At 36.6% G+C, this 21,886-nt stretch overlaps 1 protein-coding gene across 3 annotated transcripts; it reads right to left on the minus strand.

Moving 5' to 3' along the window:
- Positions 1–1,932: 1,932 nt before the first annotated feature.
- zgc:101810 lies at positions 1,933–20,704 on the minus strand. 3 transcript variants are annotated; one of them, XM_073906520.1, is made up of 8 exons: positions 20,625–20,704; positions 14,505–16,045; positions 13,086–14,464; positions 11,282–11,418; positions 10,364–10,513; positions 5,505–5,650; positions 2,913–3,045; positions 1,933–2,310 (listed from the first exon to the last, which is right to left on the minus strand). In XM_073906520.1, the coding sequence occupies exons 3-8, from the start codon at positions 13,366–13,368 to the stop codon at positions 2,140–2,142; spliced, it is 1,020 nt and encodes a 339-aa protein (XP_073762621.1). In that variant the 5' UTR covers positions 13,369–14,464; positions 14,505–16,045; positions 20,625–20,704; the 3' UTR covers positions 1,933–2,139.
- Between the last annotated feature and the right edge of the window lie 1,182 nt (positions 20,705–21,886).

Here is a 21,886-nt window from a genome sequence, read left to right on the forward strand (position 1 = left end):
ATATATATGAGCAATATCACACGAGTAGCAGTGCGATATGGCTGTATATCGGCACTGGTGGGAGGTATGCCTTAGTCCCCCCACCAGTGCGATATACAGCCATATCGCACTGCTACGAGTGTGATATTGCGTTTATACAACAGTTTGACGGCATAATTGTGTATATAAAAACAAAATCAAACACGGAAAGTCTTAAAAACCCTTGTGTATGAGGAACTACTTTCTTCCGGATTCAAATCATAAGCTGACAGTTAAACACCTGAGCAAGCATCTTTTAAACTTTAGATCTGTAGTGTCTGCTTGTTGCTGGCTGTATGTGGGCGGAGTAATACACAATGGGTAAAGAGGCTGTACGGGTGCTGATATTACTTAAATATATCACGGCTATCAGCCAATCAGATTCGAGAACCAGACAGAACTGTTGTATACATATATACATACACACACACACATAAACAGTGCTCAGCATATATAAGCACACCCCTCACAAATCTCTCTTTTGAATTCATATTTTGAAAAGGAAGCCATACAATATAATATTTATGCATATACATTAGATAAGTCAGTACTGAAGCATAATCTGGAGCTTATCTAACAAAATAACTTACAATCCAAAAACTAGTACAGCCAAAATTACATTTTATAGAAAAATATTTAATACAAATTAAAAAAGGGAAAAATCAAGAGAAGCAAAAAGGGGAAAATTTAGTTAGAAATTTTGTAGGTTGTAATTTATTTTTTCAATATTTTGCTTGAATTTAATTGTTTAATTTTCAAACTTTTAAATATGTTTGGAGACTAAAATACTATTTTAATAAATATATATGTTCAGGAAATCTGTTTTGTTTAATTGCACCAAAATACATCGCCTATATTCACTGAGAAATAGAAAACAATATTCATTTTGAAAATGGGCTGTACTCTATTATATGAATAAAACTGATAGTGAAGTGGAGATTTACAGGACAGTGCATGAGAATTGAGTAAACAGACTTTAAAAATATGCGCTGTAGTAGAAATCTACAGACACAAATTGATTGTGCAGCAAAATAATATCGTTTAAACTAATTAAAATTATAATGAATTGAAATAGTATTTATATTTAAAGCTTCATAAATATGTCAATAAAGCTTTCATGATGGTTTATTTCAGTTCTAGCAACTGTTTTGTAGATTTGCCTGCAAAATTCTAGCTGAAACAAAATTAGCATATTCATTTGTCAATGCAAAATGTTTCTTTATTTAACATTTTTCTACATTAATTTGACAGCTGAGTCCATGTGTTTGAGCTTCTCAGCTGTATTTAGACACTGATATAGTTCACAAGTGTATTATTGATATCAATATTGTTAATATGCTGCTAATGTTGTCATATTAATAATTCATATCAATAATCATTGCTATTAATGATTAGCAAATGCTGTGAATTTGTTTCAAATCTGTTCATGCAGTTAAATTTGACAGAAGGGTGAATAATTTTGCCTGTAGTTGAATGTATGATGATTATTTTACATGATGAATTCATATTATTGCCATTGTTGTATTTTACCTTAGTATGTTTAACACACTTTGAGATGTACCTTTAAAAGAGACCTATTATGCCCCTTTTTATAAGATGCTAAATAAGTGTCTGATTTCTCTAGAGTCTGCGTGTGAAGTGTCAGTTTAAAATAGCACACAGATAATGTTTTATAACCCTCTCAAACTGACTCTTTCAGGCTTTGATCCCAATTGTGATGTCTTGGTGACTGTCACTTTAAATTCAAATGAGATTGTGCTCTTTTCAAAAGAGGGCAGAGCTATAAATGCCTGTGTGTCAGCATAGTGGCATATTCAATAACAAGACCAACATCCTATGCTAATGAGGGAGAGATGGTCACAAGTGGGCGGAGCTTTCCCCACCTGATACAAATGATGTCAATCAAACTGTTCCGGCAGACTGTTTATATTTAAAGTGTGATTATACACAAATACAATTAATACATTTTAGCCATCAGACGCTGGATATATTCACAGACCTCTGCCACAGAACCATGTTTAAACCCCTTATAAAAGAGATTTATGCATAATAGGCCCCCTTTAAAGGTACTATAGAGAATAAAGATGATGATGATGATGATGATGAAGAGTGTGTAGATCTTCATCTCAGAGCTCCGCCCAGTTTGTCCAGCAGTTTCAGGCCCTTCTCCTCATACTCGGCTCTGGAGAGCCAGAAAGACTCTTTGTCCTTCATGATGTTGGCCAGCACTGCTCCACCCATGAACACCATGTGTTTGCGCCGCGGAGGATCTTCAATGCGGATCTTAAACTTCTGCCGGGAGAGAACGAGAAGAGTGAACACAACACGTCAGTACGACTCATTTATTTGACATTTGCAATAGTTATTAGTCAGACTTATTAGGCCCCCTGAATATTTTCCCACAATTTCTGTTGAATTGTTTCAGCGCATTTCTAAACATGATAGTTTTAATAACTCATTTCTAATAGCTGATTTATTTGATCTTTGCCATTATCTTTGACTAGATATTTTTTAAGATACTAGTATTTGGCTTAAAGTGACATTTAAAGGCTTAACTAAGTTAATTAGGGTAATTAGGCAAGTCATTGTATAACTCACAGCTGAAGGGGGCTAATAATTTCGACCTTAAAATTGTTTTTAAAAATTGAAAACTGCTTTCATTCTAGCTGACGCAAAACAAATAAGAACCCATACCAACACGGGGAGAACATGCAAACTCCACACAGAAATGCCAACTGACCCAGCCGGGACTCAAACCTGTGACCTTCTTGCTGTGAGGCGACCGTATCGCCTTAAAAAACTTAAATTAATGTAAACTATCACGTTACAGAATGTGTGAATAGATTTTTCCAGAATAAGCAGACAGATGTATTGGCTTTAGCCTGTTGTCTTACTGATAGTTTTTCAGTGTCTCCTTTCAGCACTCGCTCCAGGTAAAGCTGCTTGATCTCACGCTCCAGACGGGACGGCAGACCTGGATACATGGTGGATCCTCCAGACAGGACGATGTGCTTGTACAAATCAGCCCTGCAGAAAATCACAAGATCAGTCTGATCATTACAGGTGGAAAAATGTTCACATCTGCACTCAAGCATCAAGGTGCATGGCTAGAAGAAACATTTTCACAGTGATGTCAAAGAGCAGTGGTTCCCAATGTTGTTTATTTATTTATTTACTTCAAATTTAACTGTAAAAAACAATTAGGTACTCTAGTTTAAAATGTGCTTAAACCCTTTGTAAATTGGAACTGTTAAGTTAATTTCACATAATTTTTTACCATTACAAACAGTTCATTTATTGTTGCAACAAATTTGCTGACTTTTATTAAGTAAAGTCAACTAATCGCTTTAAAGGCAACAAGTTTACTGACTTTTATTAAGTAAAGTCAACTAATCGCTTTAAAGGCAACAAGTTTACTGACTTTTATTAAGTGAAGTCAACTAATCGCTTTAAAGGCAACAAGTTTACTCACCTTTATTAAGTGAAGTCAACTAATCGCTTTAAAAGCAACAAGTTTACTCACCTTTATTAAGTAAAGTCAACTAATCGCTTTAAAACCAACAAGTTTACTTACTTTTATTAAGTAAGGTCAACTAATCGCTTTAAAACCAACAAGTTTACTTACTTTTATTAAGTAAAGTCAACTAATCACTTTAAAAGCAACAAGTTTAAGCACTTTAATTGAGTAAAGTCAACTAATAACTTTAAAACCAACAAGTTTACTCACTTTTATTAAGTAAAGTCAACTAATCACTTTAAAAGCAACAAGTTTAAGCACTTTAATTGAGTAAAGTCAACTAATAACTTTAAAACCAACAAGTTTACTCACTTTTATTAAGTAAAGTCAACTAATCGCTTTAAAACCAACAAGTTTACTCACTTTTATTAAGTAAAGTCAACTAATCGCTTTAAAAGCAACAAGTTTACTCACCTTCATTAAGTAAAGTCAACTAATCGCTTTAAAAGCAACAAGTTTACTCACTTTTATTAAGTAAAGTCAACTAATCGCTTTTAAAGCATCAAGTTTACTCACTTTTATTAAGAAAAGTCAACTAATCGCTTTAAAAGCATCAAGTTTACTCACTTTTATTAAGAAAAGTCAACTAATCGCTTTAAAAGCATCAAGTTTACTCACTTTTATTAAGAAAAGTCAACTAATCGCTTTAAAACCAACAAGTTTACTCACTTTTATTAAGTAAAGTCAACTAATCGCTTTAAAACCAACAAGTTTACTCACCTTTATTAAGTAAAGTCAACTAATCACTTTAAAAGCATCAAGTTTACTCACTTTTATTAAGTAAAGTCAACTAATCGCTTTAAAAGCAACAAATTTACTCACCTTTATTAAGTAAAGTCAACTAATCGCTTTAAAAGCATCAAGTTTACTCACTTTTATTAAGAAAAGTCAACTAATCGCTTTAAAACCAACAAGTTTACTCACTTTTATTAAGTAAAGTCAACTAATCGCTTTAAAACCAACAAATTTACTCACCTTTATTAAGTAAAGTCAACTAATCACTTTAAAAGCATCAAGTTTACTCACTTTTATTAAGTAAAGTCAACTAATCGCTTTAAAAGCAACAAATTTACTCACCTTTATTAAGTAAAGTCAACTAATCGCTTTAAAAGCAACAAGTTTACTCACCTTTATTAAGTAAAGTCAACTAATGGCTTTAAAATCAGCGAGTTTCAATGATCAGCTATTCACTTAAAACGCTTTTATAGCCGGCAGCTAGCTCTCTGCAACTCTCAAAGGGTCGCCCACTGAAGCTAAACTGGGTTGCGCCCGGTCAGTATCTGGATGGGAGAACACATGGGAAAGCTAGGTTGCTGCTGGAAGTGGTGTTAGTGAGGCCAGCAGGGGGCGCCTATCCTGTGGTCTGTGTGGGTTCTAATGCCTCTGTACATCGATGAGGATATACTGCTCAAAGCCGACTAATTACTTTAAAAGCAACAAGTTTACTCCGTTTTGCAGAGTTTAGTCAACTAATCACTTTAAAAGCAATCAGTTTACTCACTTTTTATAAGTGAATCCAACTAATCGCTTTAAAGTCAAAAAGTTTACTCACTTTTCAAAGCAAAGTCAACTAATCCCTTTAAAAAGCAACGAGTTTACTCACTTTTTCTAGAAGTAGAGACTGCAAGCTTTATCTGTTAAATTTTTAATGTCTGTGAGGCAAGTTTGCGTTTGTAGTCCCTATATGATTCATAACCATAAACCATAACCATAAAGTCATAAAACACATGAGTCTATAGCGATTATTGATTGGTTTCTTTTCTTGAGGGCGGGGCTTCCTTCGCTAGAGTGTCCATATTGACCATAAAATGTTTTCCCCTTCAAATCTATATGAGTGACATGTCTTGAATGTTCTACAGTACCCTCACTCCTGGTTAGCTGCCAGTATGTTTTAAAACTCCAAAAGTCAAAAGTGTTCAGATATTGTGGATTGCACCTTAAATTGGCACTGAAGGTGAATTATCCAGACCTGAGGTCAATGTCTGCTGCCTGGATGGTGTTAAAGAGCAGCTCTGCCACTCCGACTCCCTCCACATTAACGAGGTGCGGCTGGAAAAGAGCCTCCGGAGCCCCGAACCTCTCACCTCCAACCCTTATCATCCGCCCATCTGGTAACTGTGAGTGAGAAATCAGTAGCTTATTTTAAATCTTGTACAAAGGGGGCATAATAGGTCCAATTTAACAGTTTTTACATATTTATAGTACTGTGCAAAAGTCTTAGACCCCCAGTGGCATTTGCTGTTTTAGTGAGGGTTTAATGACATTATATATTGCTTATTAATATTAAAATACAACCAGAAAATACAGCTTTTAGTTGGGTTATTTTGGTGCAATTGTTAAAGACTCAGAAAGAAAGAGTGAAGAGAAAGATGAAAGCAAGAGTGAAGACAATACTGGAGTTCCTGCCTTGGTTTGATCTGCACTTCTGCTAGAGCTGTTGACAATATTTCCTGAATTGATGGGATTGAGAATGCTGAAGAGTTCAGACAGATTTTAATTCGTCATGTAACTCCTATTAGAAATCACCTAATTTGTAATAGTTTTACAACCCCAAATCAGAAAAAGTTGGGAAACTATGGAAAACGCAAATAAAAAAAAGAAATAAGTCATTTCTACATTTACTTTTACTTGCATTTCATTGCAGACAATACAACCACTCATTCCCTATTGTATACAGGTCGGGACTGCAGGCAGGCTGGTCGAGTACCTGTATCCTCTTCAGTCAGGACTGTAATGTGTGCAGAATGTGGTTTAGCATTGTCTTGTTGAAATATGCACGGGTGTCCCTAGAAATGAAGGCAGCATATTGTGCTCCAAAATCTCGATGGACTTTTCAGCATTAATGGTGCAGCACAGAAGTGTAAGTTAACTTTGCACTGACACAGCCCTGTACCACAACAGAGCATGGCTTTTGGATTTGTTGCTGGTAACACCATGATCCTGTTTTTCTTTGGTCCGGAGCACATAGTGTCCATTTCTCCCCAAAAAATATCTGAAATACTGATTCATCTGACCACAGTAGACATTTCCACTGTGTGATGGTCCATCCAAGATGCCTCAGAGCCCAGAGAATTTGATGGTGCTTCTGGACACTGTTAACATAGGGCTTCCTTTTGGCACAGTACAGTTTTAACTGGCATTTGTGGATGTAACTATGTATTTTGGTACTTGACAAAGGTTTGCCAAAGTAGTTCATGTGGTGACATTGCTTATAGATGAATGAGGGTCCTAGATGCAGTGCCGCCTGGGGGATCAGAGATCACGTTGTTCAGCTTAGGCTTGTACCCTTGTCTTTTACCGTTTGCGCACAAACATTTGTCTAATTTGGGGTTGTATTTTTCAGCGCGATAATGATGCCAAAAACACTGCTAATGTAAATAAATCGAATTTGAAAAGGAAACACAGCTCATGAAGTGGCCTTCACACAGTCCAGACCTAAATACTATATACACTCTTAGAAATAAAGGTACCACACACGTTTCAGGCACACACAATCTAGCCAACTCAATCTCACGGCAATTCGTAACTTTTTCATTTAGTGGCTAATTCGTACAAATTTGTACGATCTAATTCATACATTTTAGTACAATTTGCGTATCCCCCAATGACGGTTGGGTTTAGGGGTGGGGTTAGGTGCCACGCCTCCTTTTTAAAATCGTACAATTTCTTACGACTGAACTCGTACGAATTCGTGAGAATTAGCCACTAAACTGCCAAAACGTAAAATACTTACGTTTTCTCGTGAAATCAGGCTGATCTAGCACACACGATATAGGCAAACCATATATGGTAACTAACTAACTCCTTAGTAGCATTATCGCCACCTATTGAATTTCACAAATATGGTTTCCCATTTCAGTCATTATTATTTTTATATCGTAACGATCATTTTAACATCTCTGCCGTTTCTGAACTCAAATTATGTAAATAAAAGTAATTGGTTAAAGACACTTATCATTTTATTCACATGTCCACATAAACAAAGAAAACATAATAGACCGTCTAATTGTAGGATTAAGTGTAGTAAACTAATTCAGGATCTTAATCTTATCATACTTGGTTAAAATCACTTTGTTGTAAAAAGAAAAAGCAATCAATAATGTGTCACATTAAAAATATTTTTTATATTTAATCATTTAAACAATATATAATATAGCTTTAAATTGATTATCTTAACTGATTAACTGATTTTAAACAGCTATTATTTAATAAACTGTCACAGCTATGTGTATATATATATATATATAAATAAATATATATATATATATATATATATATATATATATATATATATATATATATATATATATATATATATATATATATATACTTATTATTATTTTTTGATTAATTATTAATAGTTAATTTGTTTCTATTGCAAATTTTTGGTTTAAAAGCAATATATTCAACCCGGACTCATTGTGGAAACGTAGCCCCGCGGACGTTTCTGCGGACAGCGATTTACGTCTCGGGAGGTACGTATTCGAGCGTTTTTTGTTTTTGCGGATTCGCGAGAGGCCGCTGTGCGCCTGTGTGCTTCTCACTCAGGCGAGCCGTCGGCTGGCGAGCGCAAAGAGGAGGGGCGGAGCGGCACCACACCGCCCCGCAGCATTCGCTCGAAAAAAAACTAAACGCGGCCTTACGTACCTCCGGCCACGTAAATCGCGGCCTCCAGAAACGTCCGCGGGGCTACGTTTCCAGAATGAGCTTGGGTTAAATATATTGCTTACTTTACTACAATATTAAATCGCTACTTAAAGTTATTAGAAAATTTAGCAAATATACACTATTAAATCGCTGGAGTAAAATATTAATATCGTGTTATACATTTATTACATGTATAAAAAATTTATTACATATAAAATGTATTATTGCCTACATTAACTTGCTATTATTCCCTTCATTATAAATGAATCCATTATATAAATTAAACCTGTCCAATTTAGATCGTTCAGCAAGGCCAGCAAATGAGTATCTGCTAAAATGACTCTGTCAGATAATAATGACTGATCATCTATAATGACTGATAGAAAACTGTTCAGTCTAGTAAACAACGCTCCCAATTCGCCCGTCTCGATCACAATTTTGGTGAAATAAAGTAAAGTGAACACTATAGTTTATTGAGTAAAATATATATCAAATATATCGATGACAATGTCCTAGAAGACGTTAATAACATTAACATCCGTCGTAATCATATGTGGTTTGCCTAGATTGTGTGTGCCAGATTGTGTGCCTAAAACGTGAGTGGTTCTGCGGGCCTGCAGCTGGATATTCACACGAGCTGTCACTGGGGTGGAACCTTTTCAAAAGGTGCAAATTTGTGCCTAAAACTCCATATTAATACCTAAAATGTACATATTAGGTAGGTAGGTACTAATATATATTAGGTATTAGGTAGGTAGGTACTAATATACACTTTTTTTTTTTTTTTTATTAGAATATGCAAAAATCATACAAATACAAGAAAACATCAACAGATAACAAATACAAAGCAACAAAACAAAACAAAAACATCAACAATATAGTCAGGTACTGGTATGTGCGTGAGTGTGTGTGTGTGAGTGTGTGTATGCATGTAAAGGTAACTTGGTGGACAGGTCAGGGTACATACATAAGGAATAATAACTGTCAATAAATGAAGCAAGTGTCACAGATATAGATAAAACATATAGAAAGAAACCAGTCAGAGGTAGGGAGTAACAACAATGCTTATTAATGTATGATAGTAAATATGAGAGTAAAAAGAGAGAAAGGACAACAGTAATAACTGACAACAATTATAATAAATCACAAGTGCTACACCAACTACTACTACAGAAAGTTACTTGTATAACAACTACTACTGCTTCTACTACAGCCACAACCACGACTACTACTACTAAAGTGTCTACTAATACTGATACTACTACAACGACTACCACTACAATGTCTACTGCGACTACTACTACTACTACTACTACAATCACTTCTACTACATCTACATCAACAACATCTACTACTGATATTACTACCAACAACGACTACTACTACTACTGTAACTACCACACCATTACTACTTCTGCTACTACTATACCAATGACATCTACTACTACATGAACTACAACTTCTATAATCTCCGTAACAATTACTCAATAACAATCGATACTATTACAATGACTACTACTTCAACTACTACCAATATACACTTTTGAGATACCAATATGGACCAAATTTTGAGGTACAAATGTGTACCTTTTGAAAGGGTACCACCCCAGTGACAGCTTGCATACCTTTATTTCTACATTTACATTTACATTTAGTCATTTAGCAGACACTTTTATCCAAAGCGACTTACAAATGAAAGTTATTAGAGAGTGTACAGTATGTATAGACAATATTAGAGACAGAATGAGATTCAGCTAGAGAGAGAAAGATAGACAGAGCATGCTAAATCTAAGAAAGAACTTCTAGACATGCTGACAGATTCTTGATATTAAATAGTACGTAATTTCAGAAAAGACTCAACAAAAAAGTTGGTGCTAAAGAGGGTCACAATAAACAGACTTTTCATGCGGGTCTTTTGAATCCAAAAATACTTTTGTTCTGATTGTTGTCTACATATTTCCCATATTTTCTCTTTGTAAATTAAGGGTTTAGTTCACCCAAAAGTAAACTTCACTATCATGCATTCTAGACAGATAGGTTTGTGCAAAGGTCTTAGCCTCCCGAGGCTGGTGGTAGACTTGTACAGGAGGGCCAATCATTTTGTCTTTAACTCTACCAGGTGTAACTATGACCTCCTAATCAACTGTAAGGGTAACTGGGGTTTATAAACTGTGTGTTTACCATGTAGGACTCCACCAGGACTGTGGTCTCATTGGCCAGTTGCTGTTCCTGCTCAATGTTGTAGCCGACAAAACACAGCTTCTCCTTCATCATCCGCACCGTCTCGAAGTCCGCCGTGTGGTTGAAGGCGTAGCCGCGCAGGAGCAAAAGCTGCACAAATCAAACAACAACAACTCAAGAGGTCTTGCTTATGGTCTTTTTTAGAGCAGTCAGTCATTTATAATTGGTTATGCTAAACCTAAATTGCATATTTTGATTTATTTTAAAGGAATAGTTCACACAAGAATGAATTTTCTGCCATTATTTACTCAGCGGGGTCAGCTAAATATTTTACTTATCTCACAGGCAGATGTTACCGCATCTTTAAGACAAGAAAACCGTATTGTTTTGTTTTCAGGAAAAAAAAAGCCAAAATTAAGCAACTTTCTGTTTAAAGCAAGTAAAACAACTACTTAAAGGGGTGTGCATAAGACTGTCGTTAAACTTAATTTCTCATTCACATTCATGACACGTGATCATGATTATTAATGCATGCTTATAACAGCTGTTAAATCTCATTTGCTCAGTTATGTTTTTGAATGCAAAGATGACATTGTTTGTTGTGAAAACTAGACATAAACAAACATCACAAGCTGTTTTTGTCTTTGTCATGACATATAAAACAAAACTTGTCATAAATCTGACATAGTATAGGCAATATTACTTATAAAGTTTAACAAACAGTTTGTTCCTCTGAAAAATGTGATGAACACCCCCTTTAAGTAAAAATGCTTTTTTATTTAAAAATTTGTAAACATTTAGACAAGGCAAAACCTCTAAGTAGGATTTTTTTATTTTTTTATTTTTTGCATTATAGGCTATGCAGAAGCTGTAACTTTACACATTGCACACTGTCTATGCTGTGAAAAGAAGGGTCACCTTGATCAGGTAGCGAGTGATGTCCCGTCCTGCGATGTCCAGCCGGCGCGTGAGATGCGGGAGAGAGAAACCCTCATAAACGGGACAGATGTGTGTCACTCCGTCTCCTGAGTCGATCACCACACCGGTCAACAAACCTGACACACAAACACAGAGCAGGTCAGAGATGCTTGATGTTTCCCATTATTAAAGGGGACCTATCATGCACCTTTATACAAAATGTAAAATAAGTCTCTAATGTCCTTGTGTGTGTGTGTGTGTGTGTGTGTGTGTGTGTGTGTGTGTGTGTGTGTGTGTGTGTGTGTCTGTGTGTCTGTGTGTCTGTGTGTGTGTGTATTTCAGCTCAAATTACCACACAGACACTTTTTTATGACTCTCAAAACTGACTCTTTTAGGCTTTAAACCTAATTGTGTCATTTTAGTTACTGTTGCTTTAAATTTAAATGAGATTGAGTTGTTTTTAGAAGAGGGCGGAGCTACAAATGCCTGTGTGTCAGCATAGTGGCAGATTTAATGCAGGATGTTATCTGTGTGGAAAAAGTGAACAGAAGTGTGTGAGAATGTGTCAGTCTATGGAGACTCCTGTCACTGTTTATTTGTGCTTTAACTCCACATTTATAATCCTCTTTGTCTAATGCTGACATTATCTTCAGTAGCTCAACACTAATTGCAGACGGTTGCTTCTCACTCAGGGCCGTTTATGTTAATGATAACACTAATAGGTGGGCCTTTCCCCCTCTGATGACACGTACAAAGGGAGTGTGTCAAAGTCAAATGCTAAAGTGTTTCTGCAGATTTTTTAAATCAAGTTTAAAAAAAATTGAAGGGAATTAATTAAGTTGAAAACAATTAAATTAAAATTTCAACCCAGGCTCGTTCTGAAAACGTAGTCCCTTGGACGTTTCTGGAGACCGCAAAATACATCCCGGGAGGTATGTATTTGTGCAGTTTTTGTTTTTCACGAATCCGTGAGAGGCCTATGTGCTCACTTTTTCGCATGTCGAACATCTCTCGCGAGCGCCATTCACGCCCTCGCTGTTCTCGCGTAAACCCATAAAAGGCCGCTGTCGAGCGACCGTCCGTCCGACTGGCTAAATGATTGACTATGCAACCGGCCAATAGGCCGACCCACCCTCCTCCTCCTTCCCTAAACCCAAGCAGTTTTACCGATTGACCCGCCCGCCCGCTTACTTCCCTAAAACCAACCAACAATTTACACAAAAAAGCCGTCTAGAAAAAGAAAAGCCCTCTTCTGATTTTTACCACGTTTTTGGATTTCACCACATTCTCAGTCTGTTATTCACTGGTTCACTTTACTTTTTGGATTCTGTTTTTGTCTTACCTGATTTCTGGAACCGTTCTTCCCCAGACTCAAACCCGGTCGTCGTCGCTACCTGGACAAACTCATTACGGTGGGAAAGCCCTCCACACTGAGGTAAGTGGTCAGCCGGCAAGCGCGGAAGAGAACGACGTCACACCGCCCCAAATCGTTAGCTTAAAAAAATGAAATGCACCCATGCGTACCTCCAGCTACATAATTCGCGGTCTCCAGAAACGTCCGCAGGACTACGTTTTCAGAATGAGCCTCGGTTGTAAAATTTCCAGTTGAAAGTTAGTATTGCGAAAATGATTTTAAAAATAAACTTTAATTTAATTGAAAAAAATTTAATTTAAAATAAGTGCATTAAATTAAATTAAATTAAAATATGTTTTCGGTTAAAATGTGATTATTGTAAAAAATAACTTTAAGAATAAACACATTTATTTGAAAATGAATGAAATTAAATCAACTGGAATTGAATACCCTGTGCGTAGAGTGTCAGCACGGCCTGTATGGCGACGTAGATACCGTGGAAGCGGTAAGTTTCGAACATGACCTCTGCGATCTTCTGCCGGTTCTTCATAGGGTTCATGGGCGGCTCCGTCAGCAGCACCTTGCAGTCGGGAGGGCTGATGTTGAGCCGCTGCGGACCGAAGGTGTGGTCCCACAGGTGGATCATGTCCTCCCAATTGCGCACCATCCCATTCTCCATCGGGTACGTCACCTCCAGCATGGAGCGGCACTCGCTGGCCTCATCACCCACCATCAGGTCCTGACATTTCACACAATGACTACATTTACATGGACATCAGTAATTGAATTATTTGCCTTAATCTGAATAAGACAATAATATGATTAGTGCTTGCATGAGTTACTTTTTGAATGTTCGTTCATGAGCCAGTTTCACATGTTATAGCTCGTAGATAGATTAACGTTGTTGCGTCACGGCACTATCCACATTTCCTCTGGAGTTTCATGTAATTTCAGGCGCTTCATTTAAAAAATGTTTACTTTAACTGCAGTTTGGCAGTCTCACTTTATTCAGGAACATTTCATTCATGCCCTGTGACACTGAGGTGTTGGATGCAAGTATTAAGTAAGGACTGGTGGAAGAGTGTTGTTGTGATGGAGTTGATGCAGTACGCTGTATGGACTGGAAAATTCTGCATTTCACAATGTGGATGTCTGTGGTCTTTCACTGACTTGATGTCAAATAGCCGTGTGTGTATGAACTATCCTGTCACCAAATGCAGCTAGAAGTCTTACATGATGGTAATAGTTTGAAGGTGTTTACATGTCTGTTCTGCACTCCAAAATTGCGACTAAAATCAGCATAGTCCACATGCCTTAATTCCATTTCTGTTTAGTTTGATTATGACTTTAGTCAGATTATGGTATGTTTATGTTTTAGACTCTTTATCAGAGCATTGTCTTCAGACTCAAACTAAACTTTATTATCCTGTTTAGGGAAACTAAAATTGCAGCAAGGTGCCGGAACACAGGTTTCATGTACACATTAACAAAATATTACCACACAACACACATCCTTTTTTAGGTGCATCTCCCTCCCCGCTGGACTCATTTAATGACCTATTGGCAGGGCCAGAGCAAGTTGAACTGCCGCTCCAGGCAGAGGATGATCATGCCGCCCAATGTGAAAACGAAAGTGACTGGTTATTAATATGAAGTTAGGTGTCGCGGACTTCTATTCTGCTGCCCAATGCGCGGATATTACTGAGGACGCAGGGGTGTCGCGCACCTCTGCCGCCCTATGCGCGGATATAACTGAGGACACACGGGTGCTGATGGAGGTGTCGCTGACGCCGCCATCTCTATTCTGTCACCTATGCGCGAATATATATCTGAGGGCGCAGGTGGTGAGGGAGGTGTCGCAGACATAACTGAGGATGTGGGTGGTAAGGGAGGTGTCGCGGACGCCGTCCTCTCTATACTGCCACCCTAGGCGGCCGCCTAGGTCACCTTTATGGATGCGCCGGCCCTACCTATTGGTCACCTTTATAAAAGCAATCTCTAACTCAATTTTCCTGCAAATAGGAACTCTAAAACAACGTCCTGATGGCAGCAGCTAAAATACAGGGTACAATGTGTGATCCTGGGTGCATAAGATACCCTGAGCTCTCTTTAAAACGTAATTACGGTAAATTACCATTGGACAAGTTTGGTTCAGACCAATGATCTTGCTTGCCACCTCCATAAGACTACTCAACCTGTTCTTATTTGCAGGGGCTTAGTGGACATTTTAAAAGTAGGGGGGACAGCTGTATTAAATCCAAAGGTTTACATTCCTAATCACTTGTTTCTAAATAGTCTGTCTCTAAAAGTGAGAAGTTGCTACATCCCTGCTTATTTGACACACTCAGATTACCTTACCAAGCTACAATGCAGAAAGACCATATCTTATTAAAATCGAAGTATTGGTGTCCATGCAACATACTCAATGAGTAAATAACTAGTGAACTAATAATGTTATCTAACCGGTTGTTATCGCAGAATGAAACCTAACAGGCTTAAGCAGGATATAAAGTCCAGCATTGTTGTATAAAGCTGAGGGGTTTAGTCTGCAAAATAATCATCCTGGATGTACTTTATCCCACTTATTTCAAGGCTACTTGCTTTAAGACATAAAAAGATTAGACACAACATTGCCGTTAAGTTTAATTATCCTTCAATTAAATGCAAAGCTGACAGAAACGAAAACAGCTGATGGAGTATACACTAACCTGCGCATTATTCAGACACTAGATAGCGCCAAACAGACAAAAACACAAAGCTGACCTACATATTATTCATTCACAAGATGGCTCATTCTGATGGCTCAGTGGTGAGCACTGTTGCCTCACAGCAAGAAGGTTGCTGGTTCGAATCCAGACTGGGTCAGTTTGCATTTCTGTGTGGAGTTTGCATGTTCTCACCATGTTGGCGTGGGTTTCCTCCAGGTGCTCCAGGTGCTCCAAACACATGTGCTATAGGTGAATAACAAAAACTACATTGGCTGTAGTTTATGAGTGTGTGTGTGTGAATGAATTTGTATGGGTGGTTCCCAATGCTGGGTTGTGGTCGGGTGAAACATTGCTGGATAGGTTGGCGGTTTATTCCGCTGTGCAACCCTTTATAAATAAGATACTAAGGCTTAGGAAAATGAATGAAGATGGTACTAAGCGAGCGGATGCATATGAATGTGGATGTACATTTATGGATGTCATTGTATTCAAACATCATCAGTGTCAATGTCTGAAAGTTTCTCACACTTTCTTCCATGTCTACATGTATTTTATTTGTATGTCTGTGTGTTTGCCGGACTGACAGCTCACCTTGATTTCTATGCTCCCGACTTTAGTATCTGAGCGAATGATGGGTCGACCCACCAGCGCAGGGAAGATGTGATCGGGGAAATTGGAGCCTGCGAATCCACACTTGACGAACTGCAGACAAGATGTGAGAGAAGATGAGTGAAAAACAGTGAGTAAAAGCTGCAAACTCAACCCTGCTTGCTGGTACAGATATATATAAACCCACTAATTTGTACACAATTAACCCTCTCAGACTTAAATTGTGGGATTGTATACAGTTTAACCCAAAGAATGACCAGTCTGGTAGATGAAGAAGAGTCGGAGTCAGAGATTTAAATAAATAAATCAAGTTTACTGAAGATAGTTTGCAGTTACATCAACAGAAGCCAGCTTCAACACTCGCAATGAGTTCCTAGGCCGCTCTGCTTACAATCACCAATCAATAACAATTATACTCTCAAATAACGTCATTAACTGCGTCATACATATAGGTGCTCTAACCTGATTGGTTAAAACACAGATAGACTAGGAACATTTCCACGTGGGTTTTGTGCGTATATTCTGAACAATATCTAAACATAAATGTCAGACATCCTTTAGACTGATTAGAGCTGACTCCAGACCTGTGAAACAGATCAACAATCAAATAAAACACACACACTTAAAGTACAATCTGTTTCTTATCCAAGGCTGAGTGTACTCTCAGCCGTCTTTATCAAAACTGGTTAAAAACCGGTATAATCTACATTCAGGCAGTTTTATCCTTACTACACAAAGTCTATCTTGAAAAAAAAGTAGAATCACTTTAAAAGATTTAATCGAGAAAATAGCAAAATCACTTTAGACCAGTAGTCACCAAACTTGTTCCTGGAGGGCCGGTGTCCAGCTGAGTTTAGCTCCAACCCTAATCAAACACACCTGAACAAGCTAATCAAGGTCTTACTAGGTATACTTGAAACATCCAGGCAGGTGTGTTAAGGCAAGTTGGAGCTAAACCCTGCAGGGACACCGGCCCTCCAGGACCATGATTGGTGACCCCTGCTTTAGACATGTTAGACAATATTAACTCGTCGAAATAACAATAGAAGCGGTTGCTTCCAGTCCTCAGCCCTCAGTTCCACTCAAGGTCTCCGTGACCTCTGACCTAGATTGGTGGCTTCTGAAAATAGTTATAAAGAGACGGGCAAATGCACTGAACATTCTCATATTAAGCAATGTGTTAACTTATTCATTAATTAAAATCAATTCACGGTTAAATACTGAGGAACAGGATGATGAAAAGGATAAACGTTGGTTCATGATGAGACGGATTGGAAAGCAGAAATCCGAATCCTTTATTAGAAACAGGAAAAATCTGATATTTGGGGAAAATTATCATATGGAGTAGTACAATAGAATCCTGAATTTTTTTTTTAGAGAGACCTTCACATGCAAGGCGTTCTGGGATGTTGCAGATTTGCAACATTGGCTCAGTGTGGTAATTAGACACTGACGACTGAATATGATATGAACAATAACTTTTTATATACAACTTTTCAAATAATGTAACAAATTGCTTTTCAGTGGCAGAACAACAACAAAAACAACATGGGATCCAAATCCAATATCGCAAACCCTCATTGAATAGGTCATGTTTCCAAGTCACTTTGTTGTACTCCAAGAAGCAGTTTTTTGTCTTTTGCAAATAGTTTTTTTGTCTTTTGTAACTGTTCGTTGCTAATGGACAACCAAGTCCTGCAGTGGTACTTCTGAGAAAAATAAAACTCATAAAATATGTATCTGGAGTAATAAGGTTGTTCATTTTTAACTGTTGCAAATCAACAGGTTAATTCAAGTCAGAATAATTCGCCACCCTGTTTATTTTTTTCCCCAATTTCTGTTTGACGGAGAACAGATTGCTTCATCACATTTCCAAACATAATAGTTTTAATAACTCATCTCTAATAACTGATTTATTTTATCTTTACCATGATGACAGTCAATAATATTTGACAGTGTATTATTTTTTACAGTGTAACTACAGCTACAACCGCTGAATTCTTGACTTTTAAGCACTTATAAAGACTATATTTATTATATAGTGTTATCAATAATAAAAAAATATATATTATCAGACATACTGTGAAAATTTCCTTGCTCCATTAAACATCATTTGGGAAATATTAGAAAAAACAAAATCAGAGTGGGGCTAATCTGACTTCAACTATATATATATATATATATATATATATATATATATATATATATATATATATATATATATATATATATATATATATATACACACACACAGTTGAAGTCAGAATTATTAGCCCCCCTGAATTATTAGCGCCCCTGTTTATTTTTTCCCCAATTTCTGTTTAATGGAGGGAAGATTGTTTCAACACATTTCTAATCATAATAGTTTTAATAATTCATCTCTAATAACTGATTTATTTTATCTTTGCCATGATGACAGTCAATAATATTTGACTAAATATTTTTCAAGACACTTCTATACAGCCTAAAGTGACATTTAAAGGCTTAACTAGGTTAATTAGCAGTAGTAGTAGCAGTAGACGTTGTTGTATTAGTTGTAGCAAACGCTATAGTAGTATCAGTAGTGGTAGTCGTTGTAGTAGTATCAGTATTAGTAGACATTGTAGTAGTAGTAGTCGTGGTTGTGGCTGTAGTAGAAGCAGTAGTAGTTGTAATATAAGTAACTTTCTGTAGTTGTAGTTGGTGTAGCAATTGTGATTTATTAATATTGTTGTCAGTTATTACTGTTGTCCTTTCTCTCTTTTTACTCTCATTTTTACTATCATACATTAATAAGCATTGTTGTTACTCCCTACCTCTGACTGGTTTCTTTCTATATGTTTTATCTGTATCTGTGACACTTGCTTCATTTATTGACTGTTATTGTTCCTTATGTATGTACCCTGACCTGTCCACCAAGTTACCTTTACATGCATACACACACACACACGCACACACTCACGCACATACCAGTATATGACTATATTGTTGTTGTTTTTGTTTTGTTTTTGTTTCGTTGCTTTGTATTTGTTATTTGTTGACGTTTTCTTGTATTTGTATGATTTTTGCATATTCTAATAATAAAAAAAAAACTAGGTTAATTAGGTTAACTAGGCAGGTTAGGGTAATTAATTAGGCAAGTTATTGTATAATGATAGTTTGTTCTGTAAACTATCAGAAAAAATATACTTAAAGGGGCTAATAATTTAGACCCTAAAATGGTGTTTAAAAAATTAAAAACTGCTTTTATTCTAGCCGAAATAAAACAAATAAAACTTTGAAATAAAAGAAATAAGACTTTCTCCAGAAGAAAAAATATTATCAGACATACTGTGAAAATTTCCTTGCTCTGTTCAACATCATTTGGGAAATATTTAAAAAAGACAAAAAAAATATGGGGGATAATAATGTAACTATATACTCATCATCTTATAATCCTACTGTGCTGATCTACTCTACTCTTCCATTGTCTTCTGTTTTGTGGTTCTGTTTTGCTGCTTCCTTAAACTCCCTCTAAACCTCCTCAGTTCCTCTAAAGCTTCAGCTCAGGAGCATCTAAACGTGTCCACACACTCACACACACACACACACACACACACACACACACACACACTGCAAGCAAACTTTAAAACACTTCCTCGTTTATGTCCAATAACAGTGGATGTTTTCTCCTGCCACCTTTTAAGGTGAAGTGAGCCGCATTTCTGTCCAGACGTGTTCAGACAGAGTTGAGCAATGCAGCAGGTCTGAGCTGGAGAAAACACCACACGTTCAGCACTCAATACACCCGCAATACAATCAGGAAAGCTATCTGTATTTCCCTAAATACAGCATACATATATTTATATCACATAATCAAATCACAATACCCTCTGAAAATCTATACCTTTACTCACGTTACACCCTGCTTTCAAAGAAAGGTTAAGAAATGGCTACAAACATCCTTTCAAGAGCTGGAAAAGTGGTTTGGAATGTGATTTAATTTCAGGCTATATGACAAATAAATTATTTCAAAGGGGTTTGATGTTTTTCTATAGGCGCTGTACATACATATATATATATATATATATATATATATATATATATATATATATATATATATATATATATATATATATATATATATATATATATATATATGTACGTTTACATGCATTTCTTAATGCAGAGTTTCCTCCCTGCTTCATTTGAACACAAATTGACTCTGAAAAATGTTTACTTTTGATCGTGTTTGACTTGTTTACACCACTCAGAATTGGGTACAATATGGACAACCCCAAACACTGGGTTACATTTGTTTATGCATTACATTTGTAATCATATTTTCTCAGTTTTAAGTTGAAATAACAGCATTTTTCTTAGAAGTTCAGCACTGTGCATCATTTAGAGGTCAGCGATGTTCTCTGGAAGGAGTAGTTAAAGTCAAGCCTGAAGTTATTCACACCGCTGGCAAACTCTGACTTAAAGTTTTTCTTTAAATGTAAATAAAAGCTGAGAAATCCTTTTTTATTCCACAATGATGCCTCTGGTACATCATCTTATTATCTTTTTGGAGGAATTTGTGTCATTTCTCATCCCAAAAACACAACTTGTTGATTAAATAAACCTAACTTTAAGTCAGCATCTGCTAAGAGTATTATTCATTCGAAGCTTGGCTGTCTATTATAGTAAATATATACGGTAAATCTCTTACCCCAGTGCCATTGTCGCAGACGATGACTTTCCTCCCTGCGCTGTCCATGATGGGCAACTCTCAGAAACACAGATACGACTGACACACGCACACACACGCTCAGAGAGAGAGAGAGAGACTCCACCTTACAGTCCCACAGATACAGTGAGCACACCCTGCTTTCAACATCCACATTCTTTAAATCCATTTCTCTGTGAATATAGACAGTATACAGCCATGTGCAAAAGTTTGGACACCCTATGAAATTCCTATTTTTTGCTTATCCGTACACTAAAAGAGATCTGATCTTTGGCAGGTCTTCCTATCATGCAAAATCAACCTTTAGAAGCTGTTTGAATTGCATTTTACACTCACAGGTAGGGCCTGTTCACTAATGTTGGGGAAAGTTACTACTGAAAGCAATGCATTGCAATATTGATTTACTCCCCAAAAAGTAACTAGTTGCGCTACACTTTGGTGGCACTTTATAATAACTACACACTATGAATCATTGATTTGGGTGTGATGTTGGACAATAAACTACAGTGGGATGTATGGACTGACTGTGTAAAGAAAAGGCTTCAGCAGAGAATGTCCTTCTTAAAGAAATGACTGTCTTTTAATGTTGGCAACACATTGTTGATCATGTTTTATAGTGCTTTTATTGAAAGTATTGCAATATTTTGTGTGATCTGTTGGTAAGGAAATGCTTTTGAGGCCCAGAAGTGGTCGCTGGGGAAGGTGCTAACGACAGCCTGTAAGTTGTTGTGAATGAAACTAAACATTGATAGGAAAGAAAGGGTGCGAAATAAGGCTATCACGATTGTCAATGATGAGAGACATCCTTTATCATACACCTTCATATTGTTACCTTCAGGTCGTCGATATTGTGTTCCCAGATGTGCAAGAAATAAGAAAAAATATCATTATACCTTAAGCAATTTTTTCTTTATTTTTTTATTTTACAGGGACAATACACTTGACATTGCTATACAAAGATAACCGATGTTGTGTACATAGGGCATATAGCATAAAGCTAATTTGCAGCCCTCGTCCCTGGTTAGGCTTTACATAAAAAAAATAAATAAATAAAAATAAAATAAAAAAAACTGTCAAGAATAAAACACAATACAGCAAACATGTACAATATATACAGAGCCATGAACATAAGATGCAAGTCAATATGGATAAAGAGAAATGTAAATGGGACCAACCGGAAAGAATAATGCTTAATGCTCACGTTGCTGTAAAGATTTCAACCATTCTTTCAGCTTTACAGAAAA

This window comes from Danio rerio, chromosome 7 (genome assembly GCF_049306965.1).
Source record: "Danio rerio strain Tuebingen ecotype United States chromosome 7, GRCz12tu, whole genome shotgun sequence".
Lineage (NCBI taxonomy): Eukaryota > Metazoa > Chordata > Actinopteri > Cypriniformes > Danionidae > Danio > Danio rerio.